Genomic DNA, 18,807 nt, shown 5'->3' with positions numbered 1-18,807 from the left:
AGGTGATTAAAGAGGAAGAGTGACATCCCTCCACGAGGAGTTTGGGACAGGAAGTGAAAGGATACCTGGAGGGGAGGAGAAGTTATCCAAACCTCATCAGGACTCTGCCAGCCACACACCGATCCCAGTGAAAGTGCCAAAGGAATTTAGTGTGCACAGCAGAAGAGAAGCTGAGCTTTACAGTGCACCAGGAAAATATACCCCTGCCCAGCAGCACAGTGCCCCTTAGAGCTACACTGGGGTACTGGCAGAAGAAAAAGCAGCCAGAATCCAACCTGGTCTCCTGTAGAACTGCTCCCCATGCAAGAACTGACTTTGATTAACCCTCTCCTCCCATGACATGGTAAAAGGACTTAGACTGGCCTGCTAAATGGGAAGGTCAGCTGGACAGGGCAGAACTGGGATCCTATCCATGCAGGGATGGAGCAAGGCAGGAGTGGGAGGGGGAAACGGAACATCCTGTTGGTGTATCCCAGCCCAAGCTCCTTGAAATGTCCTTGCAGGCAAAGACCTAGTTCATACACAACTGCAGAGGTTTTATTGATGAGGGGCACAGGGTTGAGTCCGGAAGGCAATGGTGGGGCCACTGGGCCAATCGTGCATGCTGTCCATGTTCAAGAGGAAGTCCCTACACTGGTCCCGCCCCCTGCTGCATTCTCTTCATCAGCTCCTCGTCCTGCATGGAAAGTTCTGTCAGCTTCTTGCCCATGCGCTCGTGGATGTCCAGGTACTTAGAGACGCAACGGTCCAGGCACACAGACTCCCCCTTCGAGAGCTCTGCCTCCTTGTAGTGGGGAGGGACGCACTTCCGGTGACAGGCGTTGGTCATTCTGGGCCACAGAGGGGGAGAGCATGAGAATACACAGATGCCCCTGTGACCCCAGTCCTGCCTCTTCCCCACAGACCCCATTACTATCCCAGCCCTGAGTTCCCTCCACACCCTGCCCGCAGTTTGACAGTGCCCCTGAACCCCAATCCAGAGCCCCTGCTATTGCAGTTCTGGGCTCTGCCAATTCTACTCAATCCCAATCCATGGCCCTTTGATGTTCCAGTCCTCAACTCCAGCACACCCACAGCCTGCCAGTTCCCTTCATTGTGACCCACACCCCATCTTGATTTAAAACTCATCACTGATGGAGAATGCACTATGACCCTTGGTAAGCTGTTTCAACGGTTAATTACTCTCACCATTAGAATCTGACGCCTTATTTCCAGTCTAAATTTATCTAGCTTCGACGTCCAGGCACTGGATCATGTTAGACCTTTCTCTGCTAGACTGAACACCCCATTATTAAATGTCTGTTTCTGACATAGGTACTTACCAAGTCATCACTTAACCTTCTCATGGTTATGCTAAATAGATTGAGTTCCTGGAGTCTCTCACTAGGAGGCATATTTTCTAAGCCTTTAATTATCCTTGGGGATCTTCCTTGGACTGTCTCCAATTTGCATCTGAAGAAGTGGGTTTTTTACCCACGAAAGCTTATGACCAAACAGATCTGCTAGTCTTTAAGGTGCCACCAGACTCCTTCCAATTTAGATGAAGACAATGGTCCCTGCTGGCTTTCAAACCTATGACACCCCAGCAAGCCTCACTCTGGGGGGCTGGGACCCTGCCCTTGACAAGGAGCAGCCATGATGGGGTCATTACCTGTTGTACATGTCAGCCATCATCTCCACCTCCAGCTCGGCTGCCAACTGCTGAGCCCTGAGCGGATCCATCGCACCGCAATTCAGCACCGAGTCCCCAGTGTTTGGGGCGGGAGGCCGCGACTTGCTCCTGGAAACATACAGAGCCTGTCAGAGCTGCCACTCCCACCCCCCAGTGCAGTCCCCCCTCTCCCCCCAGAACAGCAACACCACTCCCCAGGACAGCCCCAGACCCTACCGCCACCCTCCCCCCAGTGCAGTCCCCCCCTGACCCCCCTAGGGCAGCAACACCACTCCCCAGGGCAGCCCCCACCCCCCAGTGCAGTTCCCCCCACCCATGTGATCTTACGTGCTAAGCAGGCCTTGTAAGGTATCAGGGAAAAGGTTATGATCTGCTGAAAGTGATTACTCCTAGGGCAGCCCCTAGCCCCTCCCATCACTCCCACCCCCTCAGGGCGGCAACTCCACTCCCCAGGGCAACCCTTAGCCCCTACCACCACCACCCAGTGCAGCTCCCCCCAGAGCAGCCCCCCACCCAGTGCGGGCACCCTGCACACTCCCAAGGGGACGCCACCGCCAAGCCTGGCCAACCGACCCCAGCCAATGCACTGGGGGGGGGGGCACGTCCCGCGCCTCAGAGCTGAACCCCCCCCGGGCCCTATGCGGGGACCCCTCACCCGCCGCTCCTCGGGGGATCACTGAGCCCCGCGGTCAGGGGTCAGCAGCCTCCCTCCCCCGCAAGGTCAGGCCCAGGCTGGCCCCTTTCTCCTGGATGTAACACAACCTCCCCCGGCCCTGCCGCCAACCGGAAACACGTGGGGAACAGGCGCTTCCAGCATGCTGGGCCCCTCTCTCCTCCAAGGTACCATAGAGTCGGGGAGGTAGAACCACTTCCGGCATGTGGCGGACTCAGCTACCGCAGAGTTACCCGCAAGAGAGCGGGAGGAAACAGGCAGGAGACTAGCGGGGCCGGTTCCAAACCATAGAGAGGTGCAGGGTTGGAGCTAGAGCGGAGACGAGCTGACGCCCAAGGAAGGCGGGGCACCCAATTAGACCATAGAGCTGGGGAAGGGCCCAGGCTAGAACATACCGGATGGGAAACGGGATGATGGGCGTGGCCATGTAACCATAGAGATCGAGCTGTTGCTAGACAAGGTTGGCTGTCTAATGAGGCTAGAACAGTGTTGCTCACACTTCTGTGCTGGTGACCCCCCTTTCACCCAGCGAGCCTAGGAGTGCGACGCCCCTTGCAAACTAAAACACGTGTTTTGTATTTAACACTCTTACAAATGCTGGAGGCAAAGCGGCTTTGGGGGTGGAGGCTGACAGCTCGCGTCCCGTCCCCGCCCCCACGTAATAACCTTGTGAACCCCTGAAGGGTCACAATCCCCAGTGTGAGAACCTCTGGCCTAGAATAGCTGGAGGGCTAGTGTTCCCCCACAGGAGGAGGAGAGGGTGTAGGGGAGGGAGAGAGGCCCCCTGGGGCAGCCCACCTCAGGCAGGGATCCTGCAGGGCTTCGGGGACAGCGGCGATGGGAGCAGCTGGGAAAGTGGGGGGTTGGGGTGATCACAGTGGGGTCTGTGGGGTGACAAGGGCTGTCGGAGTGGGGAGTTCATTGTGAGGGCTGTCGGGCAGTAGGGCTGTGGGGTAATAAGGGCTGTGGGGGGTTCATTGTGAGGACTGTCAGTGGGGCGACAAGGGCTGTGGGGGGTTCAGGGGGTGATCACAGTGGGGGCCAGCAGACAGTGGGGCTGTGCTGTTATTTGCGGTTCGCCCCCAGAGTCCCCTGTACCTGGAGCAGGAACAGAGCTGCCAGAGCCCAGACACAGCCTGTACCATCATGCTGGGCACCACCAGACACTCTCTCCCTTTGACCCCAGGCAGCACCTCCCACAATGGGCCCCTGAGAGAGGCGGCGACACTGCAGTGTGGGACCTGGGGCTGACCCCACAGCCAGCAGGGCTGGAGCAGGCCCTGCCCAATCGCCCCCGCAAACACATCACAAGAACGTGCCCTACCCTGGCTGCCAGTCTTACCACCTGCCTGCCACCTACAAATGCCCTGGGTTGAATATCCCTGTGGCGGTGCCTGTCTCTGCTGCTGCCAATTTTATGTGGAAAGGGGCATCTGATGGTCTGAGCCTCCTGCTAAACAGAGCCAGGCAGCTCGTCCTAGGCAGTGTGCATGCCCGGTTTGTCACACCCCACCACCATATTACACATGGGGAAATTGAGGCACAGAACGAGGCAGGGACTTGCCCAAGCTCAGAATCAGGGCAGAACCCAGTTCTCCTGACTCCCAGTTCCTGGCTCTACCCACAAGAGCACGGAGCTTTTGTCTTTAGAAGGGAAGCAGCGACACAGTTGAGCCTGAGAGGCCAAGAGAGGCAGGGAACGGCTGCAGGGGAGCCAGCCAGGGGCCTGGAGTAGGTGGAATCTACCCCGTCTTTTCCTTCTGCCGCATGGATGATGCCCACATGACTGCCTAGCGCCCCAGCATCTGGCTGGGTTGGCGTGCCAGGCCCCAGAGCTGCACTGGGGACAGACCAGTTGTACTACATCGAGTGGCCTGGATGGTCCTCAGAGACATTCACGAGGATGGGGCGGGGGGGTAGTCTCCTTCCTGATTGGCTGCCTGGGCAGTGGGGAGCAACCCCCAAATCCCTGATGCTCCAGCAGCCAAGCGCCTGCATCTCACAGGCTCAGGAGGGCGACCCTGGCCGTGTTTGGGCACCCCTAGCAGTACAGAGAGGAGAGGCCCTGTGGTCCCCCTTGCACTCCCCATGGCTCTGTTTGCTCCAGCCCCAGAGTGCCAAGCTGGATGGCTGGTGTCCCCTGGAGTGGGGCCAGTACCCTGAAGTGGGAAAGGGAAGAGCTCCAGGTGTTGTCGGGGTGGGATCCCTTGTGGCTGTTTGGCCTTTTGCTTCACTCCCCATTTGCTACCTCTCAGCACAAGGGTCCCCTGCCAGGGTCAGTGGCTGCACTTCCTGCCTGGTGAGGTCCTCCCTTAGCCCCCCAGGCTCGTCCCAGGGGTCTCATCCATGTGACCCTGGGAGAGTGGAGCTCCCCCTACCTCCACTTCCCCAGAGGACCAGGGGAGCTAGCAGAGTGGAGGAGTGTGAATGAAAGTGGCACCTGTTCCTTTCCTGGTAAAAATAGGCTGCACTGCCCCGGGATGGGGAATGTGCCAAGGGTGGTGACACAAAAAGCGGGACAGAGGAGGATTAAGCCCAGAACCAGCCTGCCCTGTGGAGCAGCCAGCAGGTGGGTGCAGCCCTGGCCAGCACCCCTACTCCAGGGAGGGCCCAGAGCTGGAGGGGGCGGGAAGTGGGGCATTGAATGACCCCCTCCGATAGGGGGAGCTTGGTCAGGCTGGAGACACCCCCTGCCCTGGCTTATGGGGCTCAGGGTGCAGAGAGGGTCCACTGCCCATTGCCTCTGGCTCAGGATCCCCCAGAATCACCCCAACCCCTTTTCCTCTCTCAGGCACTGGGGGAGTCCTTGGAATCACCCCAACCCCCTTTCCTCTCTCAGACACTGGGGGAGTCCCCGGAATCACCCCAATCCCCTTTCTGCTCTCAGGCACTGAGGGAGCCCCCAGAATTGCCCCAAGCCCCTTTCCACTCTCAGGCACTGGGGGAGCCCCCAGAATCGCCCCAACCCCTTTCTGCTCTCAGTACTGGGGAAGCCCCTGGAATCACCCCAACCCCCTTTCCTCTCTCAGGCACTAGGGGAGACCATCTGAATCAAAGGCAGCTCATGGGAGCCCAGGCCTGGAATAACAGGGGCTGCAGGTCGCTATAGAGAGGCACTGGCTGCACTGGCGGGAGCCCAGGGCTGGGCTAGCAGGGGGTGGCAGGTTGCTATAGAGAGGCACTGGCAGAGCTGGGGGGAGCCTGGGGCTGGGCTAGCCGGGGGTGGCAGGTCGCTGTAGAGAGGCACTGGCAGAGCTGGGGGGAGCCCAGGGCTGGGATAGCAGGGGGTGGCAGGTCGCTGTAGAGAGGCACTGGCAGAGCTGGGGGGAGCCCAGGGCTGGGATAGCAGGGGGTGGCAGGTCGCTGTAGAGAGGCACTGGCAGAGCTGGGGGGAGCCCAGGGCTGGGATAGCAGGGGGTGGCAAGTCGCTATAGAGGGGCACTGGCAGAGCTGGGGGGAGCCCAGGGCTGGGCTAGCAGGGGGTGGCAGGTCGCTATAGAGAGGCACTGGCAGAACTAGGGGGAGCCCAGGGCTGGGCTAGCGGGGTGGCAGGTTGCTGTAGAGAGGCACTGGCAGCGCTGGGGAGAGCCCAGGGCCAGGCTAGCAGAGGATGGCAGGTGGCTATAGAGGGGCACTGGCAGAGCTGGGGGGAGCCCAGGGCCAGGCTAGCAGGGGGTGGCAGGTCGCTATAGAGAGGCACTGGCAGAGCTGGGGGAGCCCGGGTCTGGGCTAGCAGGGGGTGGGCAGGTCACTGTAGAGAGGCACTGCCAGAGCTGGAGGAGCCCATGGCCAGGCTAGCAGAGGGTGGCAGGTCGCTACAGAGAGGCACTGGCAGCGCTGGCGGGAGCCTGGGGCTGGGCTAGCAGGGGGTGGCAGGTCGCTATAGAGGGGCACTAGCAGAGCTGGAGTGGAAGTGCGGAGCTGCAGGCAGTTTACCACGGGGGGGTGGCAGGGCCACGGTTGATGAATCCCCATTCCCTGGTTCTGGCAGAGCGGTAAATGTCAGGGGTATATTTAGCCGCTGAGGAGAGGGTCACCTGCCCCCTACCCAATGTGCCCTCCCCCTGCTGCAGGTTTGGTGCCTGAGTCAGAGGCCTGTTCCAGCCCCTGAGGACTGTGTACTGGGGATGGGGCACCTTGCTTTAAAGGGCCAGCATCCAGCCTAGCCTTCTATTCCACTTGAAAGGGTTGACAGCACAGCCAGCCCCAAGTGCCCTCTCCCTGGCTGCCTCTCCAGCTCTCCTGGGTTTAGGTAGGTCCTACAGTATTTACTGCATAGTCACACAATCGCTCGTGTTGGCCAAGTTCATTGGATGAACCAGGGGCTCCCAGCACCCCTCCATACCCCACTACAAGGTCCCTGGGTTCAACCCTCCATTGCAGGGACTCCCCCACACCAGGGGTTGTGTGTGCCCCCATTTCCCCTCCTCCCAGGTTTCCCCAATCTCTCCCCCACACCAGGGCATCTGTATGCCCCCCATTCTCCCTTCCCCCACACACCAAGGTTCCCCAATCTGCCCCCCATGTCAGGGGGCTCTGTGTTCTCAGGTTCCCCAATCTCTCCACCAGGCTGCATTCCCCCAAGACAAAGAACTGCATTGGAGTTGATGTAAGCTCCCCATCGCAGGCCCCACAATGCCATGGTATGGCCAGCAGAGCGCGACTCGATGCCTCCTACCCACTCCCTCTCCCCCCCAAACTTGGCAGTGGTGGGGCTCAGGGGTGTGGGGGAGAAAGAGCCGTAGAGGGATCTGGTAGGCTGATCCCTGGGCAGTCCAGTTGGGGGCCTCTCACAGCCCCAATCCAGGTCCCTGCTGCCCCCATCTGACCTACATGCTTCTTGTCTCCTTCCAGAGATGGAGGAACAGGAAGGTGCACCCAGGCCGACAGCAGAGGAGCCCGGGGCCACAGCTAAGGAGGCTGAAGGGGTGGCTGGGACTGGAGCCAAGGAGGTGGCTCGGGGTGGGGATGGGCTGGGGGAGAAGGGGAGAGCAGGGAATTCTGGGAGCAATGCTAAGGGGGACATTCAGGCTGGGAGAGCAGGGGATTCTGGGAGTGATGCTAAGGGGGGCGGTGAGGCCAGCAAAGCTGGGGATTCTGGGAGCGATGCAAAGGGAAGCGGTGAGGCTGGGGGAGCAGGGGATTCTGGGAGCTATGCTAAGGGAGGCGGTGAGGCTGGGGGAGCAGGGGATTCTGGGAGCGATGCTAAGGGAGGCAGTGAGGCCAGCAGAGCAGGGGATTCTGGGAACGATGCTAAGGGGGGCGGTGAGGCCAGCAGAGCTGGGGATTCTGGGAGTGATGCAAAGGGAAGCGGTGAGGCAAGCAGAGCAGAGGATGCTGGGAGAGATGCTCAGGGAGGTGGTGAGGCCGAGGGAGCAGGGGATTCTGGGAGAGATGCTAAGGGGGGTGGTGAGACCGAGGGAGCAGGGGATTCTGGGAGAGATGCTAAGGGGGGTGGTGAGGCTGGGGGAGCAGGGGATTCTGGGAGAGATGCTAAGGGGGATGGTGAGGCCGAGGGAGCAGGGGATTCTGGGAGAGATGCTAAGAGGGATGGTGAGGCTAGGGGAGCAGGGGATTCCGGGGCTGGGGCAGAGGAGAGGGCAGAGGGTGGAAAGAGGACTGGGGCAGAGGAGAGGGAGGCAGTAGGTGGGTCTGGGCTTGAGCCCCAGGATGGGGCTGGAGGGGCTGAGCCAGAGATGCAAGAGGCTGAAGCCGAGAGGACCAACGGTGCCGTGGCCAGAGAGGTGAGTGTCCCTTTGGGTTAGATGGGGCAATGGAAGGGAGGAGGGAAACCCACACACACCTCCCTAGGGGGCCAGCTTGCCCAGAAGGTGCTGCGGGTGCCCACTTGCCCTCCCTGATGCCATGCCCAGGCCATCGCAGGGAGCGGCTCCCAGGGCTTGGGATGGGCTGCGGGACTCAGCCCCATTGGTAACCCCCCTGGGGAGGTGGGTTCAAATCTCATCTGGGGGGGCGAGGAGGCCATGGAGGGGAGGACAGGAGCTGGGGCCAGCAGCAGGGGTCTGAGATTTGAGGGGCAGGGGCCTGTTAAAGGGCTTTGTTCCCCCCACCCAGGGGCGTGGTGGGAGCACCTCAGAGGAGCCGCTGTCCCCAGAGATGGAGGGCGAGGAGGAGGAGTGGGGTGAACCTGCACCCAGCTCCCCAGACGAGGGGCTGGCCAGCCCCACAGGGGATGCTGCCTTTGGGATGGAGACTGGGGCCTCCCAGCCGGGTAAGGCCAATTGAATTGGGGAATGAGGGTGGGGGAAGAATACAGAGAGGGGATGCCCCCTACAGCGCCCCGTAGCACAGCCCCCCCCAGTCCCATTTCCCACTCACACAGGGTCACCCCCTCAGCACAGCCCCCCAATCTCAGATACCCAGTTGAGCCCACTGTGTGATTGTTTTTAACATCAAACACTTCGTATATTCCTTTCAGGAAGCACCTCCCAAGGCCGAGAAGCCGCTCATGGTGGCAGCACCAGGTGAGAGCACCCGCGGGGGCCCCCAGTACCAGGATAAGGGACTCCTACCCCCAGCACAGCACCCCCCGCTGCCAGGCAGGGAGGTGGAGGCACACAGCCAGGGCCGGGGAGAGCCCCCCAGCACACACACACCCTGGTGCCAGGCAGGGAGGTGGAGGCACAGAGCCTGGGGAAGGGAGATCTCCCCCCTCCACAGAACAGCCGCCCCTCTCCCCTTCCTGGCCCATTCTCTGATCCACTCCCCATTTCTTCGCAGCACTGAAGGGACAGCCCAGCAGGACAACGTGCAGAGCCCTGCACCTGAAGGAGTTGCACCCCCCAAGGAGAAGCCAAAGAGACCAGCGCTGGATCGGAGGGAGCTGACCCGACCCCGCCTGGCACCCAGGGCCCAGTCCCGCAAGGCTCTTGTGGAGAAATTTGGGGGGTGCGCAATCCCCTATTAACCTTCCCACAGGAGCTACGAATGGGCCAGCCTACACACGAAAGGGTGGAGCTTGGAGGAGAGGCCCTGGTCAATTAACCAATGAGGGGTGCCCAGTGTCATTAAAGAGCCACACACCAAGAGAGGATGTAGGGAGGGGTACTAGTCACCTGTGGAACTCCCTGCCACTGGACATTAGGAGCAAAGTGCTCGTAGCAGCTCTTGTGCCACCAAGGGTACCAGGAGGGTTTACCCCTTCAGCGCCTGACCCAGCACAGGGTCTGGGGGCTGGTGGGACAGAGAGGGAAGGCCCAGGAATAGGGGACCTGGCCAGTCACTGCCACGCATTGTCCCTTCTCTCTGTGACACCAGCCCCTCCATCCCCCCTGCAGGGCAGCCAGCGGCCCTGCCCCCAACATCAAGAAGACTGGAGGTGCCAATGCCATCAAGAACATGCTGCTGGAGTGGTGTCGTGCCAAGACGCGTGGCTATGAGGTGAGAGGCTGGCAAGGGTGAGTTGGTGCCTGGCCTGCAGCCTCCTCCCCTCAGACACACAGCAGGCCCTAGTACAGGGGAAGGTAGACGCTAGCCGGCCCCCCTTCCCCACTCCTGCAATGACCGTGGGGATTGAGGGATGTCGGATGGAAGGGGCAGGGGCCCAAGGGTGCCTGCCGTGCTCATAATTCAGCAGAGGCACACCCAGCCGAGCACACTGCCACCTGGATCTTCATGGGGGTGACTAGACCTGGCCCATGGGGAAAGATGGCAAGGGAAGGCAGCTGGGATAGCCGCTGGGAAGCATTGGGGCAGACAGCTGGCCCAAGGGGTGCAGCATGGGGGGGTTCTTCCATCCCCGGGTGAGCAGCTCTGCCCCAAGGCCCTGGGTCACCAGTGCTGACTACAACATGGGGAGGAGGAACAGCAGGAGAGTGCCCCCCTGCACCAGGCAGGCCTCTGCCTCTGCCAGACCCTGCAGTGCCCACAAAGGCTGCGGGGGGGGAGGCCCACCCAGTGCTCATGGGGCTGATTGGCATTCCCTCCCTGTGCCCCTGCTCTGCTGCCTGGCTGTCAGCACGTGGACATCCAGAACTTCTCCTCCAGCTGGAGCAGCGGCTTGGCCTTCTGCGCCCTCATCCACAAGTTCTTCCCTGACGCCTTCGACTACACAGCCCTCGACCCGGCCAACCGCAGGGAGAACTTTGCCCTGGCTTTTGCCACTGCTGAGTGAGTGCACCCACCCCCTAGCCCCAAAGCCCAGGGCAGCCAGCCCTACCCAGGGAAGGGCCTCTGCCCCACATCCAACATGGGGCTCGGAGGCAAAGTAGGAATCTGCAGTTGCTCAGTAGGGGTGCTTTGACACCAGGGAGGGGGAGGAGCCTGCACTGCCCAGCCCCACACTCCCCAGCAGCGGGTGCTGTGATGCCAGGTGGGCCTGGCTGTAGCAGCCCACCCTATGTCAGCTGATCTAGGAGGTCCGGCTGGGTGCTGAATCCAATAATTGAGGCTGTTAGCTAATTAGCAGTACTCCCTCTGCAGCTTGGCCACCCTGTGGCTCCTGGGAGCTCTGCCCTCCATGAGCCCAGAGCTCAGTGACCCTGACAGCACAGGCCCAGCCACGCAGCCAAACCCAACCAGGCCAGGGCATGATCCTACTGGGACAGGCCGGAAGCAGCTCCAGGGACACACCCTCAAGCCTGGACTGGACACTGAACCCTTCTCTAAGGCACTAGCTCTGTGGTCCCCTCCCTTCGCTCCCATCCCATCACACCAGGCACATCCTGGGCCACTTTCCCTATGCCCACTGGCATCAAACGCTGCCTGGTTTGCAGAGAGGCCATGGCTTGGGATAGGAGGGAGGGGAGGCCAGTGGGACAGCCATGCCCAGGGGGGGACAGAGCAAATCGAGGGCCCTGGGGCCGAGTCGAGTGCCCTGGCCGAGGGCAGCGCTGCTGTGCTGACCCCTGGCCTCTCGCCCCGCAGGAAGCATGCCGACTGCGCCTCACTGCTGGAGGTGGAGGACATGGTGCGCATGAGCGTCCCGGACTCCAAGTGCGTCTACACCTACGTCCAGGAGCTGTACCGCAGCTTGGTGGACAAGGGGCTGGTGAAGACCAAGAAGAAATGAGGTAGGGGTAGCAGCCAGCCAGGGAAGCAGAGAGAGCACCAGGTGGCATGGGTGAGGACGGGCCGCCCAGACATTCCGCCTGGCACACGGGGGCATGCGTGAGGAACAGCAGGAGGTGCTGCCGGGAATGGGAGCGCTCATGCAGCCAGGGGTCTACACGTTCCATCCTCCCCATCTTCCCTCTCACTACTCACATGGGAGCAAGGGGCTCCTCAGTGACCGGGCATCACCTTCTCCCAGAGGGGCAGATTGGGCAAGGTATGGGGGTGGGCTGCTGTGCCCACCTCAGCCCCTTCAGAACCTTCCCCAAGGCCCAGAATCCAACCCCACCCCACCAGGACACCGCCATGGCCCCGTTCAAATCACGGATGGGGCTGTGTGCGTTCTCCCTGCAGGATGGGACACCTCCATCCCGGCCCGTCGGCCTAGCCCATGCCTAGCCGAGCTGGGAGCCTGTGTCTGAACATTCCATGGGGGCAGGGCAGAAACGGGCACGAGTGGGGAGGGGGTTTCCTGCTCTGGAGAAAAGCCTTGCTTCCCCCACCCCAGAGCATGATGGAGAGGAGCTATCCCCTCCCTCCCCCAACCTCCTGAATCAGAAGTGCAAGAGGCTCAGCACCACCCCTGTGGCGGTCCCCTCCATGAGGCCTGGGATGGGGTGGGGGGTTCAGCAGGGCACAGCAGCTTCAGGGGCATCTTCTCTCCCCTGCCCGAAGTAGGGAAGGAGGCATTGGGGGGGTCATAACAGGTTCTTTCCAGTGGCCTCTTTTCAACAGAGCCCTCCCCCACGTGGTTCAGCCTTGTGCCTTATGATCAGCAATGGAGCCCACTGCTCAGCAGACCCGCAGGATACCCAGGCCTGGCCCTTGCCCACTCTCCCAGCCCCTGGAGTCCTTAGCTGAGGCTACCCCAGCTGGTGGGAGGCAGAGCAAGCTTCCAACAGGTGCCACCAACACCTCACTGGGGTGTGTGGTAGCTGGCAGGGACCCCTCCAAGGCAGAGTTCCTGAAGCAAGCCCCACCCACAGGCATTCAACCCCCACAACACCTGCTCCCCTTCTCCCAACAGGTCTGTCCTGGGGCTCTCCCCCAATGTGGCATCTCCTCCGCTGGTAACTCTCCACAGCCATCTCCTGCCTGCCCCCTTCCCCGCAGCTCACGTGTGCACGTGAGACCTTGGCAGATCCAGTAAAGCAGAACTGCTCCAAGCTCAGGCAGACGCTGGGCAGTTTCTTGTGGTTAGCTCGGGTAGGTCGAGGGCTCTATCAGCGCCGGCCACATTCCTCGGCTAGGGCGCAACAGATGTGGCTATGGCTGCAGTCCAGACAGAAGCGATACCCATCAGCAGCAGGCAGTCGCCTCTGTCCCCACCAACGCCAGATGAGCACATTTCACCATAGGGCTGGGGCCAGCGTTCCTCGTGGATCCAAGCTGGCAGCGGGTGCCTGGAACGCGTCTTTGGCTGGCCGCAGCAGGGGTGGTTCTCCTGGCACTTCCAGGGTCCATTAGAACCAAGCGCCCCACGCTCAGGGCTACCCCCACAGCAGCTGCCAAGCTCCATGTGACAGTGAACCTGGGCTGCCTTCCTGCTGGTGCCAATGTGACACCCAGCTGGGTGCCAATGATCTTCCAAGCTCTGAAGGGCCTTGTCCAAGTGCAGGCCTCTGCTCTGGGCCTTGGCTCAGCTCTGCCAAGCTGCCAGATCCCGCAGTGGGAGCTCAGCAAAGGGCCTGGAAGTTGTATGCTTGAGCACAGACCCCCGCCCTCTCCCAGCCCCTAACTACAGCCCCCATAGCTCTGTGCTGCCCTCTGGTGGCAAAGTCTTGCTAGCTCTAGATCATGGATGGTCCAGACCGATGACGGCACCAACAGCAGCCACTTCCTCCAGCTCCAGGGTACGAGGCAGCAGCTGCTCAAGGGCCATCAGAGCCGGTCCAGGCCTCTGGAGGTGCAGGGTCAGTGTGCTGAGGTGACCTGCGGTTAGGACAGGAAGTGGAGGAGTGGACCATACCAAAGGAGGAGAGAGAGAGGCAGGGTGTGATCACTCAAGCTGGCAGGGGCTCTGACACACCCGCCTGTGGGATTTTTAATTGGCACAAGCAGCCAAAGACCTCGGTTTTATGTACCCTGGGAATGCAGGCTCCCTCCCCGCGCTGTCCAGGGGGGCCCTATAGGGTCACACATATGGCTTTGGTAGCTCACAGCTGGGCAACTCCATGGTCTGATCCTCAAGCCAGCCCATGGTAACCGGGGAGAATGGGAGGGAGGGCTGGGGGGAGCTGGCTAGGAACAGCACCCGGCTCCATGGGAACAGGCTGGCTCAGGGAGCTGGGACAGGACCCAGAGTCCTTCCCCTCCAGTCCAGAGTGGGGTGGGGGGGGAGGAGTGTCAGAATGGTTCATCCTCAGGGCATCTGCTCTAATCCCACCTCAAAGGGGGAGGGTGGAAGTGGCTGGGGCAGGAACAGCAGGAAAGAGGAAGAGTCTAGAGCTATTCCGAGGTCCCCAGGGAATGGCCCCACACCGCGTTGGGGCAGGGAAAGCAGCTACCTGGGAAATCATCTAAGGGGGGATCTGCACATGGGAGCAGAGGGATCATGGTTCATTTTTATTGACCAGAAAAAGGAAGTTATGTCACACACACAACCCCCCCGGCCCCACCCGCCGACAAACAAAGGGGCTATTTTAAAAACCATTTCTCATCACACTATTACCCCCCAGAATCACCCTCCAGCCTGATACCCCTCCCCTCCCCTGCACACAGCCCCAGTCACCTGCCCAGCTGCAGGGCTCCTGGGGGCATCCCCCAACCCCCATCACTTCCTGTCTGCATGGGCTGGGGGCAGGGAAGGCATTTGGAGCTGCTCTCTCCCCACTCCGGTCTTTGCAGCTGAGGTTTTAAAGTGCCAGGCAACAAACCAAAACAAGATCAACAGCGGCATTGGGGGTCACGGCATAGAGCTCAGTGCCCAGGGCGCGGCCTTCGGCCCGACCACTCCTGGCAGGCCTGAGGGCCCCCAGTGAAGACGGGGTGAGCAAAGGAGTCAATCAATGGAGGGAAGGGGAAAGCCCACATACCCAACTTCAACCCCCCCAGGGCTTCAGTGCCCCCTCTCGGTTGAAGGGCTCCCACAAGTGACAACAGCGTTACTGTGGGGTGCTGGGTCCCCGCTTAGTCCGGGCAGGGGTGGGGCATATGCCCCAGAATTCCATGGGGTGTATCGCCATGACAGCATGTGATGGTGGGAGGCGCCACCTTGGCCCCACCCACTAAGTGCATAGGGCCCACCCCTGCCTGGGACACCAAGTCTTCCCCACCAGGAGCCGGCAGAGGGTGCCAGAGCAGGAGCAGGGTCACTCGCAGGGCCGCTTCTCGCTGAATTTGCGGGTATGATCCTCGGCGTTGCGCAGGAACCTCTTGTAGTCGCGGGTGAACTCCTCGGCCAGGTCGGCACGCAGCGGGTGGCCTGGCTCCGGCTTGTTTACCAGCGCGATCAGAGCCTGGATCACTGCACAGAGGGGCAGGGAGGGGGTCAGCACAGCATGGAGCAGGGCAGGTTGTGCCTGCTCCCCCAAACTGGCCCCAGCACCCCCAGCCACCCCCAGGATACCAGCCTCACCCACTCATGCTGCCCCCGGCACCCTCAGCCGCTCCACAGGGTACCAGCCTCATCCACCCGCACTGATCCTGGCACACAAACTGCCGCATGCCGCCATCCTCACTCACCCCTGCAACCACGTCACTGCCACCCTTGTTGTGACCCCCCAGACTCCACAGGCCCAGCACTTCTGGGCAACACCCCCACTAGCTCCCTGGAGGAGTGTATGTGCAGCAGGGGGGCACGTACCTTGATCTGTCTTGGTGGCGGGTTTCCAGTTCTCAGCACTGATGATTGGCAGGCAGACCTGCCCCTTCTCGTCCACGTTGGGGTGGTAGATCTTAGTTTTGAAGGTGACCTTGGGGGGCTTGAAGGGGTACTCGGCCGGGAAGCTGATCTCGATTCGGAAAGCGCCTTTGTCGTAGGGAGGATTGTCCTGGTTATAGGGCAGGAGAGAGAGGGCAGGAAGCTACAGAGCCAGCATGATCCTTGGGGAGAACTGGGGGCTTCCCCCATCTGAACCCAGCACAGACCCCCTTGGGGCATGCAGCCCTTTCTGACACCATCACCCCCCATCTCGCAGTCCCCACACTCACCGGCACTAGGAGCCCTTTCCACAGGAGAACATTAGTGTCGTCCACCTCAATGTCCTTCAAGCAGCGGGACCCAGATCTCTTCAAATCATCCAGCTCCTGCAGTGGGACAGAGCCGAGCCATCGGGGATCACGCGCCGCCTCCACCTCAGAGCTGCCCCCCAATTGGCCCGAGCCTTCTGCTCCCTAAAATTGCCACCCCAAGAGGCCTCAGATTCCCACTTCCCCAGCAAGCCCCATCCACCCCCAGGTAGCAGCACAAAACAAACCACCAGTGGCACCAATTCAGATCTTTCGGGGGGCGGAATTCCAGTTCCTGACACACACACACCAGGAACCTGCTCTAGTTCCCACTTGTCACCCCCTCCACAGGGTAAATGTCTAAGTGCAGTTGTATGACAAGGCTGCTTGTGATGGTAAGGACTGGCTTCAGCAGCCCTTGGGCTCAGTTCTGGTTTATGTCCTGTGTTCCTGATGTTTCAGGGTTTCAGCCACAGCCACCCGCAGGGGTCAGGAAGAGATTTCCTCTCTCTCTCAGTGTATTCTGGAAGGGTTTTTTCTCTCCTTTGAAGCATCAGGGATGGCCACAGCTGGAGATGGGACATTAGGGGTCGGACACCTACCATTCTCTCTCAGAGGTGCTTGGCAGGCTGGATCCTGCTCGCATGCTCAGGGTCTAACTTGGGGGTGGGGAACCTCTGGCCCACGGCAAGTCTCCATGCTGTGAGCTGGAAGCCCGGAGCCTCAGTGCCCCCTGCGGGGGGAGGACTGCCAGGCGGTTAAAAGTCTGGTTGGCTCTGCGCAGCAACGGGAAGCATGCCCCTGTGGCCCCTAGGCACAGGGGTGATCAGGGAAATGCCACGTGCTACTCCCACGCCCAGCGCTGACTCCACAGCTCCCATTGGCCGGGAACCACAGCCAACAGGAACCACAGCCTTTGGACGGAGGGGCAGCCGGGCCAAATCTGACTGGTACTGTGACCCTGTGCGCCAGGTGGTAATGTCACTTGCTGAAACGTGACCTGGCCACCCTCCCGTCAGGACGGAGGGGCAACCGGGGCAAATCTGAGCACTGCTGAGACCCCGCAGCCAGGGCTATGCTCCGGCAGCAGCTGCATTGATTTAGTACGGGGATCTCTGCTTAAAAATGGTCGGCTATGGCCCCCCAGCTCCAGAGCGTATGGAGCATTGAGCAAATGCTCATCCCCTGAAGCCCCTGCAACTGGCACCACTGCGAGACACCTTCCCTCACCCGTTATCTCTCCACAACAGGGCCATGGAAACCAGGGGCTGAGCTGGGCTGTGCCCATCTCAGCAGCTGGCCCGGACTCAGGCACATTTCTCAGAAATGCATTGAAACTGGGGGGTGGGGCAAACTCACTTCCTGCTCCCAAAGGCAAATAAACAACAGAGCCTCCTGCTGCTAACAACCCAACTCCAAGGGACAGGAGGGACCCTTGGATTACCCAGTCCCCTCACCTCACCCTACTCTAGGTCTCCCCTCCCCATGCCCCCAGAGACGGGATGTCTCCCACATCAGGTCACTCCAGAGGAGAGAGTCCACTCCATCAGCTCAGCCAGCATCCATCATCACCCTGCACCTTTGGTTTCCAAGAAACCAGCCAGGGACTTTCCGAGGCAGCAGCAATAGAAAGTGAAAGCACCTGCCTGGTCCTGGCACTTATATTTAGGCATTGTTCTAAAATTAACTGCTTCCTTTCCTCCTGCTTCATCCCTGCTTTGGTCCCAAACACTCGCCTCCGTAGCAATCTGGCCTGCATCTTTTATAAAGCCGGTACCACCAGGGCCAGTGTGGGGCATTTGTCCTAAGTTGGCCAGGGCACGAAGGGTGCCAGCCCCCATCACCTCACCGTAAGGAGAATCCAGGGCCTGACTTTTTTCTGTAGGTCAGTCCAGCCACTCCAGCGTGATTCTGATACGTTAGAAGTCGGTTTTTCCAATCTGGGTTTTATTCCCGTCCGGTCGGATGGGGTTGGGCAGCCGGATGCTGATCGGAGCTGGAGACAACCCCCTTCCCCCCCTTGCACAGGGATCACAGCTGCACCTTTGATCCGGCTCCAGGCACATGACAAGCAATGGGGCAAGTGTGACAGGATGCGGCGGGGGGACACGCAGGAAGGGCTTAATCTGACTGCTGGGGGCCTTTGGAGCCACAGTGGGACCCGGAGTGCCCCCCATCCCATGGGGTGGCCATCAGAGACCTAGGGTGGGTCCAGCACCCCCCCTGGCTAGCCAGGAGCACCCAAACAAAAGTGAAAGTAATACAAAGTTCCCACCACTTACCTTGTACCCCACAACTAGCCCCCCACCTGGCCTCTCCCCAGCCCCCCAATTCACCCAGCCTCTCCCCCGCCTTCCCCCATCTCCCCACCCTGCCTCTCCCCAGCCCCCCAATCACCCAGCCCCGTCCCGCCATCATCCTCAGTCCCCTCCCCACCTCACGCAAACCCCCCATCACTCCCTGCCCCCAGCTCACCCATCCCCCACCCTGCTTCGTCCCAGCCCCCCCGGGCCCCGCACCTTGCCCACTCTCCTGCTCGCCGCCATCTTCCTGGCCCGAGCCCAGCCCAGCCCGGCCGGCTCAGCGCGGAGCAGCGACTCTGCAGGGCGGCGGCTCCAGCTGGCCACGGCGGGGGCGTGGCTAGAACGCTGCCTCTGCCCCGCCTCCTCAGGGATCACGGATGAGGTGGGGCGGGGCAAACTTCGGCCCGCAGGACGCGCCCCTCTAGCCCGGAGCCCCTGCCGGGGGGCGGGGTCAGCACAGGCTGGGGGAGGAGCCAGAGCCACGCCCCGGCCGCACCTGGCCACGCCCCCCCGCAGCAACAGGCTGCGTCTCCGGTCGGGTGTTGAGCCGCCAGACCTGGTGCTCCGGGGGGGGGAGTTCGCGGGGCGGTCAAGGGTCCAGGGCCCTGCTGTTGGGGGCAGGGGCAGAACAAGCCAGGCCCCCCTGCCGCCCCCAGCGTGCTCGGCCCCTGCCCCCGCCCCCAGCAGCCAAGCGCAGACAGGGAGCGAGCCCTGCCTGACTGAGCCCCCCCTTTCCCCCACCCCACAGGTAACGTGGGGCGGGGAGGGTTGGATAGGGGACCCCAGGAGGGGTGGGAAGCAGGGGAGATTGGATAGGGGTGGGGGTTCTGGGGGGCTGGATAGGGGGCCAGGCCACGCCTCGCTCTTTGGGGAGGTATAGCCTCCCCCAGCCTTTCCTACCTGGCCCTCCATACAAT

General features: G+C 61.3%; 3 protein-coding genes across 4 annotated transcripts; 1 reads left to right on the top strand and 2 right to left on the bottom strand.

The window, feature by feature from the left end:
• Positions 1-515: 515 nt before the first annotated feature.
• On the bottom strand, positions 516-2,474 carry TIMM10 (translocase of inner mitochondrial membrane 10). Of its 2 annotated transcripts, XM_032775802.2 has the most exons (3): positions 2,328-2,474; positions 1,652-1,780; positions 516-830 (listed from the first exon to the last, which is right to left on the bottom strand). In XM_032775802.2, exons 2-3 carry the CDS (start codon positions 1,720-1,722, stop codon positions 629-631), a joined length of 273 nt encoding a protein of 90 aa, XP_032631693.1. In that variant the 5' UTR covers positions 1,723-1,780; positions 2,328-2,474; the 3' UTR covers positions 516-628. The 2 variants fall into 2 exon arrangements, with proteins under 2 accessions (XP_032631693.1, XP_074920890.1); XM_075064789.1 differs by lacking the exon at positions 2,328-2,474 and having other exon boundaries at positions 1,652-1,800.
• A 2,353-nt stretch (positions 2,475-4,827) lies between these two features.
• SMTNL1 (smoothelin like 1) lies at positions 4,828-12,594 on the top strand. The gene is made up of 9 exons (XM_032775795.2): positions 4,828-4,914; positions 7,200-8,089; positions 8,421-8,577; positions 8,785-8,830; positions 9,087-9,254; positions 9,644-9,746; positions 10,324-10,475; positions 11,232-11,377; positions 12,445-12,594. Exons 2-8 carry the CDS (start codon positions 7,202-7,204, stop codon positions 11,374-11,376), a joined length of 1,659 nt encoding a protein of 552 aa, XP_032631686.1. The 5' UTR covers positions 4,828-4,914; positions 7,200-7,201; the 3' UTR covers position 11,377; positions 12,445-12,594.
• Positions 12,595-13,969: 1,375 nt separating this feature from the next.
• On the bottom strand, positions 13,970-18,220 carry UBE2L6 (ubiquitin conjugating enzyme E2 L6). The gene is made up of 4 exons (XM_032775801.2): positions 18,107-18,220; positions 15,570-15,665; positions 15,223-15,409; positions 13,970-14,883 (listed from the first exon to the last, which is right to left on the bottom strand). The coding sequence occupies exons 1-4, from the start codon at positions 18,131-18,133 to the stop codon at positions 14,729-14,731; spliced, it is 465 nt and encodes a 154-aa protein (XP_032631692.1). The 5' UTR covers positions 18,134-18,220; the 3' UTR covers positions 13,970-14,728.
• Between the last annotated feature and the right edge of the window lie 587 nt (positions 18,221-18,807).

This window comes from Chelonoidis abingdonii, chromosome 4, assembly GCF_003597395.2.
Source record: "Chelonoidis abingdonii isolate Lonesome George chromosome 4, CheloAbing_2.0, whole genome shotgun sequence".
Lineage (NCBI taxonomy): Eukaryota > Metazoa > Chordata > Testudines > Testudinidae > Chelonoidis > Chelonoidis abingdonii.
Note: the sequence above shows the minus strand (reverse complement) of the source record. Positions and strands in the feature narration are given on the sequence as shown.

Excerpts from the sequence above, each read along its gene's own strand:
- TIMM10 (XM_032775802.2), bottom strand. The coding sequence starts at position 1,722 with ATGGATCCGCTCAGGGCTCAGCAGTTGGCAGCCGAGCTGGAGGTGGAG. Across the intron at positions 831-1,651 it reads ATGGCTGACATGTACAACAG|AATGACCAACGCCTGTCACC; the intron begins GTAATGACCCCA and ends TCTGTGGCCCAG.
- SMTNL1 (XM_032775795.2), top strand. The coding sequence starts at position 7,202 with ATGGAGGAACAGGAAGGTGCACCCAGGCCGACAGCAGAGGAGCCCGGG. Across the intron at positions 9,255-9,643 it reads CTTGTGGAGAAATTTGGGGG|GGCAGCCAGCGGCCCTGCCC; the intron begins GTGCGCAATCCC and ends TCCCCCCTGCAG. Across the intron at positions 10,476-11,231 it reads CTGGCTTTTGCCACTGCTGA|GAAGCATGCCGACTGCGCCT; the intron begins GTGAGTGCACCC and ends CTCGCCCCGCAG.
- UBE2L6 (XM_032775801.2), bottom strand. The coding sequence starts at position 18,133 with ATGGCGGCGAGCAGGAGAGTGGGCAAG. Across the intron at positions 15,410-15,569 it reads GGAAAGGGCTCCTAGTGCCG|GACAATCCTCCCTACGACAA; the intron begins GTGAGTGTGGGG and ends CCCTATAACCAG. Across the intron at positions 14,884-15,222 it reads CGCCACCAAGACAGATCAAG|TGATCCAGGCTCTGATCGCG; the intron begins GTACGTGCCCCC and ends CCCTCTGTGCAG.